This window comes from Misgurnus anguillicaudatus, chromosome 12, assembly GCF_027580225.2.
Source record: "Misgurnus anguillicaudatus chromosome 12, ASM2758022v2, whole genome shotgun sequence".
NCBI lineage: Eukaryota > Metazoa > Chordata > Actinopteri > Cypriniformes > Cobitidae > Misgurnus > Misgurnus anguillicaudatus.
Window position 1 is genome coordinate 7,216,206 of NC_073348.2, and position 19,206 is coordinate 7,235,411.

The 19,206-nt window shown below is 40.3% G+C and overlaps 1 protein-coding gene across 1 annotated transcript in view; it reads left to right on the forward strand.

The window, feature by feature from the left end:
• LOC141368977 (zinc finger protein 618-like) overlaps positions 1-9,699 on the forward strand; it is a 115,847-nt gene extending 106,148 nt beyond the window's left edge. The window contains exons 2-3 of the mRNA XM_073873846.1: positions 6,914-8,588; positions 9,140-9,699. Of these exons, the coding sequence (XP_073729947.1) occupies positions 8,414-8,588; positions 9,140-9,531 (567 nt within the window). The 5' untranslated portion in view covers positions 6,914-8,413 and the 3' untranslated portion in view covers positions 9,532-9,699. The remainder of the gene's footprint in view (positions 1-6,913; positions 8,589-9,139) is intronic.
• Positions 9,700-19,206: the final 9,507 nt, after the last annotated feature.

Consider the following 19,206-nt stretch of genomic DNA (forward strand, 5'->3'; position numbering starts at 1 on the left):
ATACATTCGCCGACGAGGGACATTCCTGAAATTCAAGCTCCGCCTTTCGCGCTTTCAGAATACACTCACGCTGGCCGCTAGCTGAAGCCTCCGGAGGTTGCATGTGTAGGCGGTAAACGTCATCGAGACAGTCTTATTTCAGAATATTAACAATTATAAAGCTGACAATTATTCTAAGTTAATTGAAAATTGATGTAATATGCTTATGACTTGCGAATGTAATGCTCAGTTAATTTAAAGCAACACTAAAGAACTCTGGCTCTTTGCTCCCCCTACAGGTTAGAAGCGTAATTGTTCATTACCACTGTCGTAAATACTGCAGCATAGCTGGCTCTGATTGGATTGTAGGTCTGCCGTAAAGCAAGTTTTTGTAGTTTTCACTCGAACTACAGGACCGCTACCCGACGGTTGGAAACTTTTTTAGTGCGGTTTTGGCCAATAGAGGGCTGCAAAGCGAATGTGAAAGTGCCATTCACCCTGTTTTGTCTGGATGAACCACTGAAACTATTTTGGAAACTTTATTTTAAGGTAAAAAAAACTCTTTGGTGTTGCTTTAAATAAACCAGGCTTGATGACGTATGCAGCCCGGATATGCGACCTGCGTAGAGTGAATCCTTCGGATTTTACAACAGCCGCACACCGTGATGATCCCGCGATCTAATGCTTTGATTTGAGGCAGATTTGAAAGCCTGTTGAAGAACTATTCTCGAGGACATTAAAACACGTCGCCACGGAAGCTAAACGGGGATTTAAAACGACAACGCGACAGGAAAAACATCAAGACCAAAGTCAATATTGGAGTAAGTTAATGTTAGTTTACCAAGATCATGAGGCTCAAGGGACACAGAAGTTGCATACTTTCTATCTTCTCCACAGCTAATTCAGCATATTCGTTTACATCTATATACAGTCTATGTTGTAAAATTGAAGTTTTATAGTTCTTTGGCTAACTATAGCATGTTATGCATAACACTTGTTAGTGTAACCACGCATGTGGTTTAATGTGTTCGAACAGCCACACGCCGTCTCTCCGCCCATTTATGTAATCTGAGGTACTGAGATAAATGTTTTTCATCTTTTCTGACCTCTAACACAAACACACAGTCGTTTCATTTTACAAGCGTGTGAAAGTTGAGCGATCTTATTTCACCAATATCAGAGAAAGCTCTTACATATACACGGTCATGTAACGTTTACTTAAACATAAGCATTGGACTCTGACATAATATAAGTTCGCGTCCATTTAAACTCGTCATTACTTCCGCTCATGATTAAATGACAGGAGAGAGGGACTCGTCCACAGACCACCTCCTCAGTAATCTGGAGAGAAGCGGTCGAAAATGGACTAAAAGAGACAGATTTAATCACCAAGTGTAAACTTTATGTGTCTCTCTCGTCCACTTGTGATCTGATCGACGAAAACACATCTTAATACCAAGTTTAACAGCCCCTGTGATATTTTTCCTCGCGTCTATGAAAAAGGAGTGTCTAAGCTATGTTTATGGTTGCTTTTTGTATGTGATTTTAAGCGGACATATCATGACAATCAGACTTTTTCCATGTTAAATATAAATCTGTGTGCTTTGATGGATCACAGACAAAGGACATTGCAAATTGTTCGTTTTTTTTCATTGCTTTTGCTTTGTAGCTACTGGAAGCCATTTTAACCTTGGCATGACACGGCCGGGCCACCGTACAAGTTAAAACGCGTTCCGAATGGGGGGGGGCTAGAAAGTAATATTCAGTTGGTTGTCATATAGACTTTCACCGCTAGATGGGAGTAGATCCTACAAAGTGGAGCTTTAAAAAAATCTATTCAAACATATAAATAAAAAAGAAGGAGTCAGTGTCTCAATTAATAAAAACTTGTTTCACTATTGCAATCTCCTGAATAGATGATTCAATGATTAATACTTTTTTAACCTGCAGTTGTCACTACCTCCTGGCAGAAGAGGATAAGCGTTACAATACAAGTGATTATTTAATTTTTATCGCTAATGTAGACAATAAGTGTTTATACCAAAACTATATACATTTCTGTTTTTAAATGTATGTAACACAGAAGCAATAATCATTATGTGGTTAAAAAAAATGTTTGTGTTGCTCTATCTGGATCAACAGCAGCATGTATGCAGATTTTAATGACTTTAACACCTGTTTCACATCATAACCAACAGGGGAGCATGAGCAGCGCAATGTGAATCATTGACATTCAGGAATAAGATTGCATGGGTTTTTGAATGGATTAATCATATTTAAATGATTAATCTAGCAGCTCTAATGTAAACACTGCAAACTGTTTTGCAAGGAAATAGGCACGTTCTTGCGAGACCAGTCAGATACAGCGAGACATTTCGGATCTCACAAGATCTCATGCTACGAGATCACGTCACATCCCTTTAATATTGCATAAGGTCACGTCAAAGATTGAAATCAGTTGTTTTCCCATAATTAGATTATGAGACTTTAGCCTGAATTTCTGAATGCTTTGTTATCTTCTTTGGCTAAAAGTGTCTGCAAATTGTACCAATGTAAATTAAAAGACCCTTCTTTTGTGTAAATGTAAAAACACTGTCCAGCATACCTGTAATATTATGACTGTTCCATACAGGAACAAATCTCTGCACTCCAATCTGGCATGTAAGATTGGACACACAGTACCGCATCAACCCTCCATGTCCAAAGACTCCTGGTCAACCATTTGGATAAGTACACTCTTGATTGGGAAATTGACCCGCTTATTTACTTCAGGCCACATTCACTCTACAGTGTGGTTCTGTGGATTAAAAGAACAGTGTACACAATGTAAAGCCTAATTTAAAATCAGACAGTATAAAATGTTCTGACACAACAGCTACATCATAAATGGATTATTTTAAATAAGCTATTTATTAGGGATGAGTGAGTACAGCATTATCTGTATCTGTTAACCATATGAATTATCTGTACTCGGAGTGGGTGTGGCCTAACCCGGAAGTAGGTGGGTTTGTCTTGAAATGGGCGGGGCTTTAACCGGTATGTTATTTTAAGCATGCAATTACTATATGGGTTGATCAGAAATTGTTATATTTCTGTATCACTGATCATAAGAGGGAGAGAGAGAGAGTGTTTGTTTGTGTGTGTGTAGCTTAATTTGTAATATTATTTATTATTTATACCACTACTACCTTTATATTTTATGAAATACAGCAAAAAGCAAAAAGTGTCAGACACTCAGTCTGTAAAGTAAAAAAAACTGGTTAGAGCCAGCTGATGGTTAAAACGAAAAAAAAAACTCAGATGACTGGCAGAGAGAGGAAGAGAGAGCGAGAGTGTGTGTAGCTTAAGTAATTTGTAATATTTATAACACTAACTTTAACTTACTACCTTTATTTTTTTATGAAATACAGCAAAAAAGTGTCAGACGCTTAGTGTGTGAAGTAAAAAAAATACTGGTTAGAGCCAGCTGACTTAAAAAAAAAAAACTGACGAGAGAGAGAGAGTGTGTGTGTGTAGCTTAATAATTAATTTGTAATATTTATAACACTAGCTTAATACCTTTATTTTTTTATGAAATACAGCAAAAACGTGCCAGACACTCAGTGTCTGGTTACTGGTTAGAGACAGCTGAAGGTTTAAAAAAATGAAAAAAATGACGCAATGCAGAGACGCAATGCAAGTCGCATTCACGTCTGAACGAACCCACGTTTACCAGAACTCTGCTGGTTAGTACGTATTAACGTTACAACCCGAAGTAAAAAGCTAAAGAAACCCTAAACGTTAATGGAAAAGAACCGCAAACCCGAGTGACTGAGGGAGAGAGACAGAGAGCTGTTCTGTGTGTGAATGAGCAGAGCGGGACACAGCAACACAATACATCTGTATGTGTGTAGGGGAGGGGTGCTGTTACTACTAGCCTATCACAGAACACTGACACAATCAGGTACCCAATGATGATTTTCATTCAATCCAGGCACAGATGTTGACTCGTATTACTCGTATAATACTCGTACTCGGCAGAAGTGCTTTATCCGTACCGGATACTCATTTCAGCCGAGTATCCGGCTCATCTCTACTATTTATGCCACATACATGCATCTAGTACTGAAGTTGTAATGACTGTTTCTATTTATTATTGTACTTACATTATTCAGTAATTCTAAAGTTTAGATATACCTACAAATTATTTTCCCTTTTTTATTAATCTCACCTTAGTTGATGTTGTCTGGAGGTAAGGTAGTCTCTGCTGGTTATGTCTGTATTCTGCCAACATTTCCTGCATGAAGAGGGTTAGGTAAAATTCTGTGCCATGGTCCACTCTGACCTGGTCCCACATCCCATGGGAAAGGACAGATTTTCTAGGAAGAAATAAAAAATAAAGTTAGAATTTAACATTAACATTAAGGTACACAAAAACTATGAACATATCATAATATACAGAGGTGGAAAGTAACGAATTACATTTACTCACGTTACTGTAATTGAGTAGTTTTTTTGTGTATTTTTACTTTTTTTAATAGTTTTTAAAATCTGTACTTTTACTTTTACTTAAGTATGTTTTATTTAAAGTATTGTACTTCGCTACATTTTAAATCATATCCGTTACTGAGTAAAAAAATATTTTAAAAAGCAAGGTGATAAAGACGCGCAACGGATGTAAATGGGCGGGGCCCGGGGGAACGCGCAAAAAGAACCATGGAGACGGACTAGACAGGCGGCCGCTAATGCAGACCCGCCTCAGTTTAAATCTTATGAAAGAAATTCCATAAATGTTTCTTACTTTAAAAAAGCTTTTTAATTTATTAACTTTTTGTTATTGCACTTTAATTGTAAAGATGTTCCTACAATTAAACACAACTAGTTTGAGATGTATATATTCCCTTGTCGTTTTTGAACTATACTAGAATCCTCCACCTCTTCCCGCTGTAAAAAAAAGTAACTTTGAGTAAAGTTAAAATGACTTACTTTTTACTTTTACTTGAGTAGATTTTTAGACAAGTAACTTTACTTTAACTTAAGTAAAATATTATTAAAGTAACTTTACTTTTACTTGAGTACAATATTTTAGTACTTTTCCCACCTCTGATAATATAATATTTCATCTTACTTGTACACCTCTTCATAAATGGTTAAATTTGTTTTTTATTGGCATAGTGGAATGGCCAACAATTAATCGCAATAACATGAGTGACACCAAACATGCACAGCTTTTCATTTTGGTCCATATGGAGTTTGTGACCCACATACTCTGCATTGTATGGGACCAGATTCAAATTCTGTGCTCCCTGAAATAAAATGTAATTAGGTTACATACAGTTCTTTTAGAAAGTATGAAAGTAGTAAGACTTTTTAACATTCTGCACTAGTTAGTTTTTAGTAATAGTTTTTTTCCCCCCTTACAACAGAATGCAATGGAAACGGCAAAAATTTGCAACACCACACTCATAAAATTGCAATAAAGGCTGATGACCAAATAGACACTGATGTATGATTCCACAATGTATAATTATTTACATGCAAAGACATGATGATGTGTTTAACTTGATAAGCAATGTATTATCCCATCCAACTCTACCTGGCATCAAGCACGGTGATGGTTCATGCATTTGTGCCAATGTCAGTCCCACTCTGACCTTTGATGCATTAACACCTTAATATGGTCCAGTCTGTAAAAAAAATGAAGATATAAGATTACATAAAAACAAGGCATTACTGTTGCAAAGCAGAGTCCTGCAACGGGTTGGGTACTGTGGGATTTGATTTTGTTTTATTAATCGTGCTGTTTATAATCTTAATTAATGTGTATTGTTACAACAATGTTTTCTGTGATGACCACAAGAAAGTTGTCTGTGTGTGTGGAAAGTTACCAAGGAGGGGGTGGCTGATGTGTGTGTGGGAGCCAGGGGGGCTATAGAAAAAGCCCTGAAGGGAAAACACACAGAACAGATGGTTTCAATAAACACGTTGTTTGCTTTATAACTATGTTATATTTAGAGAAAGTGAAAATTAGTATGTTTAACTAATGAATGCATTTAACCAATTCATGAACAATGGAGTATTGTTGTGTTGTTGAATAATTATGTTTTACATATTTACTGCCTACATTTCATGATGATTGCCAAAAGTGTTAAAGTTACAAAGATGTCCAAATAAGGACTGTGGAAATTGATTTTGTTCCATTTTATATTTCTTTAATTAATCATTTTATTCTACAAACACTGTGTGTTTCATATATGCATTGAGTTATTACGTAAAAATGAGGTGTTTGAGTTTGAGAGTGGAAAGCTACCAGCTTGGGTCTGTGTGTAAAACTGCAAGAAGGATTAACTAGGAATTTATGTCTGGAGATTGTCACAGATAAGAGAGAGACCAGAAGAGGAAAAGCAAACAGACACCATGTATTAACTAATACTTTAATATTCAAAGGATAAAATATGCAATATATTTCTTACTTAATCGGTATTAATCATTGAATAATTGATGTAATAAAGATATGATGTTGTCTTTGATAAATGTGTATTAACCAATGAAATGAAGGTTGCTTACAGAATAACCTAATGGGGGGATGGCAGCTCAACTTGGAAGAACAGAATCTCCTGCGCTTGTTCTTTGTGTGTGTGTTTTCTTCCCTGACAGATGTTTTTTGAATAATGATTAAAGTGTTTTGCTTAGAAGTAGTATTGCAGTAAAAGATGTAATATGTGTTTATCTATCTAAAGAAGTTAATGTGTGCCTTATTCATATAACCAATTTTACGAATAATGAAATGATGTCATGATATTGAAATGTGTTTTACATAATAATCACTTTCATTTTACAGCTTATGTTTTTTATGAATAAATGAATGTTTTATTAATGATTTGTTTTTAAGAAAGCATTATTATATTCTATGTGAAGTCAATCATATGTAAAGTGGAGGAGTACTAGGGAGGAGGTGACGGACTGCATGGATCTCAGGGTTGTGTGGAGAACAGTTTGTTTTTTCTTTGTCTGTGTGTGTTTATCTTCGCCTACAGGCTAAAACTGGGTGTGGTGATGGAGTCAGATTGACGAGGGGAACGGCCTTTGTGGGTGGAGATTCTAAGAAGAAGATCGACGTCACATACTTAATAAATAACTGTTTTCCCCAAATGCTGGCTGTTAGTCAATTGCCTATTGTGGCCTTGAGACTGCCCAGCGCTGTAAAACTTTTTCATATCTGATCAATAAATAGTTTAATTTTAATACCGTGCCTTTCCTCTAATTATGAACATGCAATGGACGCCTTAAAGTCCAACAGTACCCGCAGGTACCCACATCAAAGTGGCTGAAACAGGTGGATTGTGACATTACTAAAATTCACAGGCAGGGATGAGGGTGGGTAATAACTCCCTGCGGGCGGGTAGTAACGTGGAATCCGTGGATGAAAAATATGTGCAATATTTGTAATTCTAAATTACCATTACCCATACGCAACAACATGACATTTGACCCATCACGTCACCACTACTGCGACACTTCTTCGGATTGAGTGCTGCATGAGTTCGTGCTATGGAACAAGTTAAAGTTGGTGAGTGGAGAATATAAAATTGTTGACAACGAGTCTTTAAAGGCAAAATCGGATGTGTGGAAAAAGTGTGGTGTAATACGAGATCAGGAAAATAACAAAATAAGCGGCTTTGCGGCTTGCAAAACATGCAATAAAGTTTTGGCGTTTGATAGCAATGAGGGAGCAATTGACGGGGCTGTGATGCTGGATTTGTGGACGGATGATTTCCGAAAAATTGGATACCTCTGTGTGACCATACATTACATTAAAAACAATTGGGAACTGAAGGAGCGAGTGCTTTGCACAGCTGAATGGAAAAGCAATTTACATAAAACAGCTGACAACCTCAGGCCAGCCATCGTCCAAGCACTCCGCAAATTTGGACTGGATGAGTTCTTTCCCAAACTAGTGTACGTAACTGACAGAGGTGCAAACGTTGTTGCGGCCCTCCGCACAGCCACGAGAAGTTGCGCAGCACACATCCTGAACACTGTATTGCATACAAAACTTGGGAAACCTGCCGACGACGATTTGTTTGGCGAAGAGGTATCTGGTGTCACTGAGTCCGCTAAGTCCCTTGTGACTTATTTTAAGCAGTCACATCTCCAGAATCTTCTGCAAAAAACACTGAAAGCATCCGTGGAGACGCGATGGAACTCGCTTCACACGATGCTTGACTCCATTAGCAGCCAGTGTGAGGCCATCCGTGCTCTCCTATAGGAACGTGATGAAGAACACCGTTTAAACTGTATAAGCAAGGAGACTTTGCATGAAATTGTGAATTTTTTGGCACAATTCAAAGAAGCTACCAAAGCCCTGGAAGCATCTAAAACTCCGACCATTCACTTGACAGCTGTGTGGTTGGAGCACCTCAGATGTCATCTTCAGCCTTCTTCTACCGACAGTATGACAATGTCATCGCTTAAAGAAAAATGCCTCAAGATTTTAAATGAGAAATTTGAGCTGCATCTCTTGCACAAGCTGGCAATGTTTTTGCATCCAAAGTTAAAAAGCCTGAAGCTGCTGGCAGACCATGGTGAAATTATGGGAGTTCATAGCGAAGCACGGCGTCTTGTGAAAGGTAAGCTATTCAATCACTATGCTACTGTAACGAAGTACAAATACTTATTTGAAAAAAAAGATTTTTTTTTATCAGTTATCCACCTGCCAAAACAGGAATTGAATACAAATCTCCATGTTTTCTGTGGTGATGCGGTGTGGTGGCGCGTTCATGTAACATGTAAGGATTGTGCTGCCAATAAAGCACCTAAAAGCTGTCACAAAGAAAGAACCGGCAAAAAGTAATGATTATAAAAAATATAGAAAGTAGACATGTTAATTGTTTATTATTAAACAAGTGTTTTCTGTTTCAGTGGTTGCCGTTGCAAAGATGCTGATGCTGACTCGCGATCTTTGCAGAACGCGCCTGAGAGAAATGCGCACATTTCATTCAGATTACATAAGCAGAGAGCAGTCTGTTTTTTTTTTCCGTTTTGAATTGCTCTGATTAAAAGTAGACATTTCATGTACTGTTGATGAGTTTTAGTTAATTTATAATATGAGCTCAAATTCACACCCGGCACCTTCGTGTCGTGAAATATAAACATTCATGTGTCTATTTCTTTTAAATAGAACTCGAGGAGAAACGTGAAGATCTACCAGACCGCAGCATATCTGCGGCCCCAGCTGCGAAGAGAGCTCGTTCGGTTTCAGTTGATTGTTTGGTAGACGTCGAGGACTCCAGCGATGACACTGTGCCGCCCGACGATGAAGTCTCTGCATACATCGAGTTCAAGCCACCCAAGGGGAATCCTTTCGACGTTTTGTGGTGGAAGGAGCATGCGAAAACATTTCCCAACCTCGCAATGATTGCGCGGAATATTCTCTCCATCCCAGCAATGAGCGCTGCGAGTGAGAGAGACTTTTCCACAGCTGGATTTGTTATTCAAGAACGGAGAACACAACTTAAACCTGGGACTGTGGATGATATCCTTTTCCTGCACAGTAACCTTAAGGGAAAGTAAATGCATAAGCATAGGCTATTGTTTGTGAGCGACAGGTTCAGGGTATATTTTTTCTTGTTCTTTTTTCATTAATAACTTATGTTTATGCGTAGTTATCAAGTTCCATAGCCTATTTAGGTGCCGCAAAACAAAGCGCACTTTCTGTTTAATTGGCCTATTCATGGCGCTGTTGTGGAATGATTTTAGAGTGTGTGATTTATGCGGGTACAGGTCGGGTAAGAGGCCAAATATTAAGGGGTCCGGGCGGGTGCGGATTTAATTTTGATATTATCACGGGTGATGGGTCGGATCTGGTCCTGAACTTTGCGGGTACGGGCGGGAGTGGGTCTCCAAAAATGGACCCGTGCAGGACTCTGTTGCAAAATATATATAAATATATATATTTAGTAGTAAAGTAGTAAATATTTTTCAGATGCTTTTTTTATGCATTTTACAGCATTTAATGAATCTAGCATTAATCTATTTGTTTTTCAATTAACTATTTGAGTTTTATTGACAGGCAATCTGACTAATCAAATGCTGAAATTTGTCCACCAAATATGAGTTTAATGGATTAACATCAGTTGACTTGAACTCGAAAAATGGTCGCTATTTACATGTTTTTGCAGTTAAAATAATATCATCATGTTCATTCATGAACATTTTGGGTTAGTAGAAAGAGATGATCGGTTCACGTGACATTTGAAAGAATATTCAAATGATATTTAGGGCCCGAGCACACCGGGGTGTGAGGACCCTATTGTTCTTCAAGGAGTTATTATTAGGGCCCGAGCACCGAGGAGCAGGCCAGAATGGCCTGCACTGTGGGTGCAAAGCCCTATTGTTTTTGCTTCGTTTATTATTAGGGCCCGAGCACACCAGTGTGAGGACCCTATTGTTTTTGCTCCGTTTATTAGGGCCCGAGCACCGAGGAGCAGGCCAGAATGGCCTGCACCGAAAGGTGCGAAGCCCTATTGTTTTTGCTCGGATTATTAGGGCCCGAGCACCGAGGAGCAGGCCAGAATGGCCTGCACCGAAAGGTGCGAAGCCCTATTGTTTTCCTTAGGATTATTATTTAGGGCCCGAGCACCGAGGAGCAGGCCAGAATGGCCTGCACCGAAAGGTGCGAAGCCCTATTGTTTTTGCTCAGATTATTAGGGCCCGAGCACCGAGGAGCAGGCCAGAATGGCCTGCACCGAAAGGTGCGAAGCCCTATTGTTTTTGCTCGGATTATTAGGGCCTGAGCACCGAGGAGCAGGCCAGAATGGCCTGCACCGAAAGGTGCGAAGCCCTATTGTTTTTGCTCGGATTATTATTTTTTATTATTAGGGCCCGAGCACCGAGGAGCAGGCCAGAATGGCCTGCACCGAAAGGTGCGAAGCCCTATTGTTTTTGCTCGAATTTATTATTTTTTTTTATTTTATTTTTTTTTTATTTTTATTTTTTTTAACACTTTTGGGCATTTTGGGTGCCTTAACATACTCGAAAACTCTTGAAATTTGGCACAGACATTAGAGTCGTCCGTCATTGCGAACAGACAAAGGCTGGAACACGGGCGTGGCACGGGGGCTCTGTAGCGCCCCCTGTAATGCAAAAACAAACAGTAGTGCGCAGATCGGGCAAACATGTACGCACATTTACGAAAGTTGGTACACATATAGATCTCATCGACCCGAACAACTTTCGCCCTCTAACATTTTAGCTCCGCCCAACAGGAAGTCCGCCATTTTGGATTGTTTAAAAAATGCATGCGGTGAACTTTTGAATACTCCTCCTAGGGGATTCAAGCAAATGACACCAAACGTGGTGATCATGATGTCAAGACATTGGACTTGCTAAATTGCGAAGGGATTTTTGATATCTCGAACGGTGTTGCAATGGCGAAGCGGCAAAGTCATGGCGAAATCAGAGAAACAGAAAGTGTCTAATATCTAAGGCAAAAAATGTCTTATAGTGATGACACGCGGGGTGTTTGTTCGTCTGAACATTCCGATCGCATCGATGTGCCTATTGTGAGTCTCGGGTATAGCGCCACCACCAGGAGCCAGGAAGTGTTGCAGTCACAAAGGTTGATTTTTTTGACAGTTCCATGTGATGTTCTTTTAAATACTCCTCCTAGAATGTTTATGCGATTGACACCAAAAGTGGTCAACATGATGCCAAGACATAGTAGATGATAAATTGCGAATGGATTTTTGATATCTCGAACGCTGTTGCCATGGCAACGCATCAAAGTTTACTATTATTTCAGAAATATTTAAGCCTCTTGGCATGCTTAGATTAACTTCAAATTTGGCACACACATCAGAGTTGTCAACTGTTAAGTGTTGACAAACAGGTCAGACATAGGTGTGCCTCTTAAGTCGCTCACTAGCGCCCCTGTTTGTCCAAAATGTGGGGTTTCTTTTACCTACAGTCCCCAATTGGGTCAGTAACAACATAAATAGTCCACCGATATTTACCCACTTGATGCACTTGCCCACCGTGCATCGTTTTCTCGGAGGCACCGTGTAGCGGTAAAAATACGTGCGAGGGCCCGCCATCGCTGCTTGCAGCTATATTTATTATTATTATTATTAGGGCCCGAGCACCGAGGAGCAGGCCAGAATGGCCTGCACCGAAAGGTGCGAAGCCCTATTGTTTTTGCTCAAATTTATTTTATTAGGGCCCGAGCACCGAGGAGCAGGCCAGAATGGCCTGCACCGAAAGGTGCGAAGCCCTATTGGTTTTGCTCGAATTTATTTATTTATTTATTTTTTTTTATTTATTTTATTTTTTTTTTAACACTTTTGGGCATTTTGGGTGCCTTAACATACTCGAAAACTCTTGAAATTTGGCACAGACGTCAGAGTCGTCCCGTCATTGCGAACGGGCAAAGGCTGGAACGCGGGCGTGGCACGGGGGCTCTGTAGCGCCCCCTGTAATGCAAAAAAAAACATTGATGCACAGATCGTGCAAATATGTACGCACATGTACGAGAGTTGGTACGCATATAGATCACATCGACCCGAACAACTTTCGCCCTCTAACATTTAAGCTCCGCCCAACAGGAAGTCAGCTATTTTGGATTGTTTAAAAAATGCATGCGTTGAACTTTTGAATACTCCTCCTAGAGGATGCATGCGATTGACACCAAAAGTGGTGAACATGATGTCGAGACATTGGACTTGCTAAATTGCGAAGGGATTTTTGATATCTCGAACGGTTCTGCCATGGCGAGCCGACAAAGTTGTGGCGAAATCAGAGAAACAGGAAGTGTCTAATATCTAAGGCAAAAAATGTCTTATTGTAATGACACGCGGGGTGTTTGTTCGTCTGAAGATTCCGATCGCATCGATGTGCCTATTGTGACTCCCGGGTATAGCGCCACCAGCAGGCGCCAGGAAGTGTGTCAGTCACAAAGCTGGATTTTTTTGAAAGTTCCATGCAATGTTCTTTTAAATACTCCTCCTAGGATTTTCATGCGATTGACAGTAAAAGTGGTCACCATGATGCCGAGACATTGTAGATGATAAATTGCGAAGGGATTTTTGATATCTCAAACGCTGTTCCCATGGCAACGCGTCAAACTTTACTTTCATTTTAAAGGCATATTTAAGCCTTTCAGTTCCATACAGTTAACTTTTAAATACTCCTTCTAGGATTTTCATGCGATTTACACGAGAAGTGGTCAACATGATGCATAGACATTGTAGATGATAAATTGCGAAGGGATTTTTGATATCTCGAACGCTGTTCCCATGGCAATGCATCAAACTTTACTTTCATTTTTACACATATTTAAGGCTGACAGTTACATGCTGTGAACCTTTAAATACTCCTCGTATGGGATTCATGCGATTGACACCAGAAGTGGTCAAGATGATGCCGAGACATTGTAGATGATAAATTGCGAAGGAATTTTTGACATCTCGAACGCTGTTCCCATGGCAATGCGTCAAACTTTACTTTAATTTCAGGCATGTTTAAGGCTCTTGGCGTGCTTAGTTGAACTTTAAATTTGGCACACACATCAGAGTTTTCGGCTGTTAAGTGTTGACAAAAAGGTCAGATATAGGCGTGTCTCTTAAGTGGCTCACTAGTGCCCCTGTTTGTCTAAAATGTGGGGTTTCTTTTACCTACAGTCCCTAAATGGCTCAGAAACAACATTAAATAGCCCACTGATATTTTACCCACTTGATGCCCTTGCACGCCGTGCATCGTTTTCTCGGACGCACCGTGTAGCGGTAAAAAAACGTGCGAGGGCCCGCCATTGCTGCTTGCAGCTATATATATATATTTTTTTTTAACACTTTTGGGCATTTTGGGTGCCTTAACATACTCGAAAACTCTTGAAATTTGGCACAGACGTTAGAGTCGTCCGTCATTGCGAACAGACAAAGCGCCTCTGTAGCGCCCCCTGTAATGAAAAAAAAAACATTGATGCACAGATTGGCAAACATGTACGCACATGTTCGAGAGTTGGTACACATATAGATCTCATCGACCCGAACAACTTTTGCCCTCTAACATTTTGGCTCCGCCCAACAGGAAGTCCGCCATTTTGGATTGTTTAAAAAATGCATGTAGTGAACTTTTGAATACTCCTCCTAGGGGATTCATGCAAATGACACCAAACGTGGTGATCATGATGTCAAGACAGTGGACTTGCTAAATTGCGAAGGGATTTTTGATATCTCGAACGGTGTTGCCATGGCAAAGCGGCAAAGTCATGGCGAAATCAGAGAAACAGGAAGTGTCTAATATCTAAGGCAAAAAATGTCTTATAGTGATGACACGCGAGGTGTTTGTTCGTCTGAAGATTCCGATGGCATCGATGTGCCTATTGTGAGTCTCGGGTATAGCGCCACCACCAGGCGCCAGGAAGTGTTGCAGTCTCAAAGGTTGATTTTTTTGACTGTTCCATCCAATGTTCTTTTAAATACTCCTTCTAGGATATTCATGCGATTGACACCAAAAGTGGTCAACATGATACTGAGACATTGTAGATGATAAATTGCGAAGGGATTTTTGATATCTTGAAGGCTGTTCCCATGGCAACGTGTCAAACTTTACTCTCATTTTAAAGGCATATTTAAGCCTTACAGTTGCATGCAGTGAACTTTTAAATACTCCTTCTAGGGAAATAATGTGATTGACTCCAGGAGTGGTCAACATGATGCTGAAACATTGTAGACGCTAAATTGCGAAGGAATTTTTGACATCTCGAACGCTGTTCCCATGGCAACGCGTCAAACTTTACTTTCATTTTAAAGGCATATTTAAGCCCTTCAGTTGCATGCAGTGAACTTTTCAATACTTCTTCTAGGATATTCATGCGATTGACACCAAACATGGTGATCATGATGCCGAGACATTGTAGATGATAAATTGCGAAGGAATTTTTGACATCTCCAACGCTGTTCCCATGGCAACGCATCAAACTTTACATTTATTTCAGGCATATTTAAGGCTCTTGGCGTGTTTAGATTAACTTCAAATTTGGCACACACATGAGAGTTGTTGGCTGTTAAGTGTTGACAAAAAGGTCAGATAAAGGCGTGTCTATTTAGTGGCTCACTAGCGCCCCCGTTTGTCTAAAATGTGGGGTTTCTTTTACCTACAGTACCCAAATTGGTCAGTAGCAACATGAAATAGTCCACTGATATTTACCCACTTGATGCACATGCCCACCGTGCATCGTTTTCTTGGAGGCACCGCGTAGCGGTAAAATAACGTGCAAGGGCCCGCCATCGCTGCTTGCAGCTATATTTATTTTTATTATTTTTTTATTTTTTATTTTTTTCAACACTTGACCTAATTTGGGTCCCTTAACATACTCGAAAACTCTTGAAACTTGGCACACATGTCAGAGTCCCGTACCACTAGGCTCATGCAAAGGCTGAAACATGGGCGTGGCACAGGGGCTCTGTAGCGCCCCCTGTAATGCAAAAACAAACATTGGGGCACAGATCAGGCAAAAATGTACGCACATGTACGAGAGTTGGTACACATATAGATCTCATCGACCCAAACAACTTTCGCCCTCTAACATTTAAGCTCCGCCCAACAGGAAGTCGGCTATTTTGGATTGTTTAAAAAATGCATGCGGTGAACTTTTGAATACTCCCCCTAGAGGATTCATGGGATTGACACCAAACGTGGTGATCATGATGTCGAGACATTGTACTTGCTAAATTGCGAAGGGATTTTTGATATCTCGAACGGTTCTGCCATGGCGAAGCGACAAAGTCATGGCGAAATCAGAGAAACAGGAAGTGTCTAATATCTAAGGCAAAAAAATATCTTATTGTGATGACATGCGGGGTGTTTGTTCATCTGAAGATTCCGAACGCATCAATGTGCCTATTGTGAGTCTCGGGTATAGCGCCACCACCAGGCGCCAGGAAGCGTGTCAGTCACAAAGCTGGATTTTTTGACAGTTCTATCCGATGTTCTTTTAAATACTCCTTCTAGAATATTCCTGCAATTGACACCAAAAGTGGTCAACATGATGTTGAGACATAGTAGATGATAAATTGCGAAGGGATTTTTGATATCTCAAACGTTGTTCCCATGGCAACGCGTCAAACTTTACTTTCATTTTAAAGGCATATTTAAGCCTTTCAGGTGACGCCGATGTTCTTTTAAATACTCCTTCTAGAATATTCATGCGATTGACTTCAGAAGTTGTCAACATGATGCCGAGACATTGTAGATGATAAATTGCGAAGGGATGTTTGATATCTCGAACGCTGTTCCCATGGCAACTCCGCAAATGTTACTTTTATTTCATGCATATTTAAGGCTCTTGGCGTGCTTATATTAACCTAAAAGTTGGCACACACATGAGAGTTGTCGGCTGTTAAGTGTGCACAAACAGGTCAGATAAAGGCGTGTCTCTTAAGTGGCTCACTAGCGCCCCCGTTTGTCTAAAATGTGGGGTTTCTTTTACCTACAGTCCCCAAATGGGTCAGTAGCAACATGAAATAGTCCACTGATATTTACCCACTTGATGGCCTTGCCCACCGTGCATCGTTTTCTCGGACGCACCGTGTAGCGGTAAAAAAACGTGCGAGGGCCCGCCATCGCTGCTTGCAGCTATATTTTATTTTTATTTTTTTTATTTTTGTTAACACTTTTGGGCATTTTGGGTGCCTAAACATACTCGAAAACTCTTGAAATTTGGCACACACGTCAAAGTCGTCCGTCATTGCGACCGGGCAGAGGCCGGAACATGGGCGTGGCAAGGGAGCTCTGTAGCGCCCCCTGTAATGCAAAAAAAACCATTGGTGCACAAATCGGGCAAACATGTACGCACATGTACGAAAGTTGGTACGCATATAGATCTCACCGACCCGAACAACTTTCGCACTCAAACCTATTAGCTCTGCCCAACAGGAAGTCGACCATTTTGGATTGTTTCAAAAACGCATGTGATGAACTTTTAAATACTCCTCCTAGGGGATTCATACGATTGACACCAAACATGGTGAACATGATGCTGAGACATTGGAGATGCTAATTTGCGAAGGGATTTTTGATATCTCGAACGGTGTTGCCATGGCGAGGCGACAAATTTATGGCGAATTCAGAGAAACAGGAAGTGTCTAATATCTAAAGCAAAAAATTTCTTATTGGGATGAAACACAGTGTGTATGTTCGGCCAAGGATTCCGATCGCATCGATGTGCCTATTGTGAGTTTTGGGTATAGCGCCACCAACAGGCACCAGGAAGTGTGGCAGTCATAAAAGGTGGATTTTTGACAGTTCCATGCGATGTTCTTTTAAATACTCCTCCTAGGATTTTCATGCGATTGACACCAAAAGTGGTCAACATGATGTTGAGGCATTGTTAGATGATAAATTGCGAAGGGATTTTTGATATCTCAAATGCTGCTCCCATGGCAACACGTCAAACTTTACTTTCATTTTCAGGCATATTTAAGCACTTGGCATGCACTTTGGGTGCCTTAACATGCTCGAAAACACCGGGAATTTGGCACAGACCTCAAAGTCGTCTGCCATTAGGACTCGGCAAACGCTGGAACACGGGCGTGGCAGTAGGGCTCTGTAGCACCCCCTGTAATGCAAAAAAATATATTGGTGCACAAATCGGGCAAACATGTACGCACATGTACGAGAGTTGGTACGTATATAGATCCCATCGACCCGAACAACTTTCACAATCAAACCTATTTGCTTCGCCCAACAGGAAGTCGGCCATTTTGGATGGTTTTAAAAAATGCATACGGTGAACTTTTGAATACTCCTTCTAGGGAATTCATGGGATTGACACCAAACGTGGTGATCATGATGCCAAGACATTGTTCTTGCTAAATTGCGAAGGGATTTTTGATATCTCGAACGGTTCTGCCATGGCGAGGCGACAAATTTATGGCGAATTCAGAGAAACAGGAAGTGTCTAATATCTAAGGTAGAAAATGTCTTATTGTGAAGACACACGGGGTGTTTGTTCGTCTGAAGATTCTGATTGCATCGATGTGCCTATTGTGAGTCTCGGGTATAGCGCCACCACCAGGCTCCAGGAAGTGTTGCAGTCACAAAGGTTGATTTTTTTGACAGTTCCATGCTATGTTCTTTTAAATACTCCTCCTAGAATGTTTATGCGATTGACACCAAAAGTGGTCAACATGATGCTGAGACATTGTAGATGCTAAATTGCGAAGGAATTTTTGACATCTCGAACGGTGTTGCCATGGCAATTTTTCAAACTTTACTTTAATTTCAGGCATATTTAAGGCTCTTGGCGTGCTTAGATTAACTTTTAATTTGGCACACACATCAGAGTTGTCGGCTGTTAAGTGTTGACAAAAAGGTCAGATAAAGGTGTGTCTATTTAGTGGCTCACTAGAGCCCCCATTTGTCTAAAATGTGGGGTTTCTTTTACCTACAGTACCCAAATTGGTCAGTAGCAACATGAAATAGTCCACTGATATTTACCCGCTTGATGCACGTGCCCACTTTGCATCGTTTTCTAGGAGGCACCGTGTAGCGGTAAAAAAACGTGTGAGGGCCCGCCATCGCTGCTTGCAGCTATATATATATTTTTTTCTTCTCCGACTTCAGCGGGACTTTAGAGGGCCTAAACATACTCGAAATCTCGTGAAATTTTGCACAGATGTCCAGAGTGATGAATATTTACATGTGGTGTAGGCTTTGGAATTAGGCGTGGGAAAATGGCTCTATAGTGCCACCTACAAATTTTCAACGAAGCAGCCCTCGGACTGTGTTTGACGTACAATTACGAAATTTGGTACGCTTCTGTAGCATGACAAGACCTACAAAAAAGTCTCTTGGAGCGAAGCCGTAAACCAAACAGGAAGTCAGCTATTCTGAGTTATTTTTGTGATTTGGGCGCAGTTTTTGTCATTTCCAGGCATCATACTTTAACTAACTCCTCCTACAGTTTTCGTCAGATCATCTTCATATTTGGTGAGTGTCATCTTAAGGCCTTTGTGATGCAAAATTGCGAAGGATTTGACTCTACGTAAAAATTTGTGTCTGTTCTTGCCCGACAAATTTTGATGTTTTCCCATGAAACAGGAAGTTGCTGGAACTCATGCATACAATGTCCGATCTGTCCCAAATTTCACATGATTGCTAAGAGTCCTGACCTGAACACATCTACATAACAATTTTCATTTATAGCCATAGCGCCACCAGCTGGCAACCTGAAGGAACATGTTTTAGCGC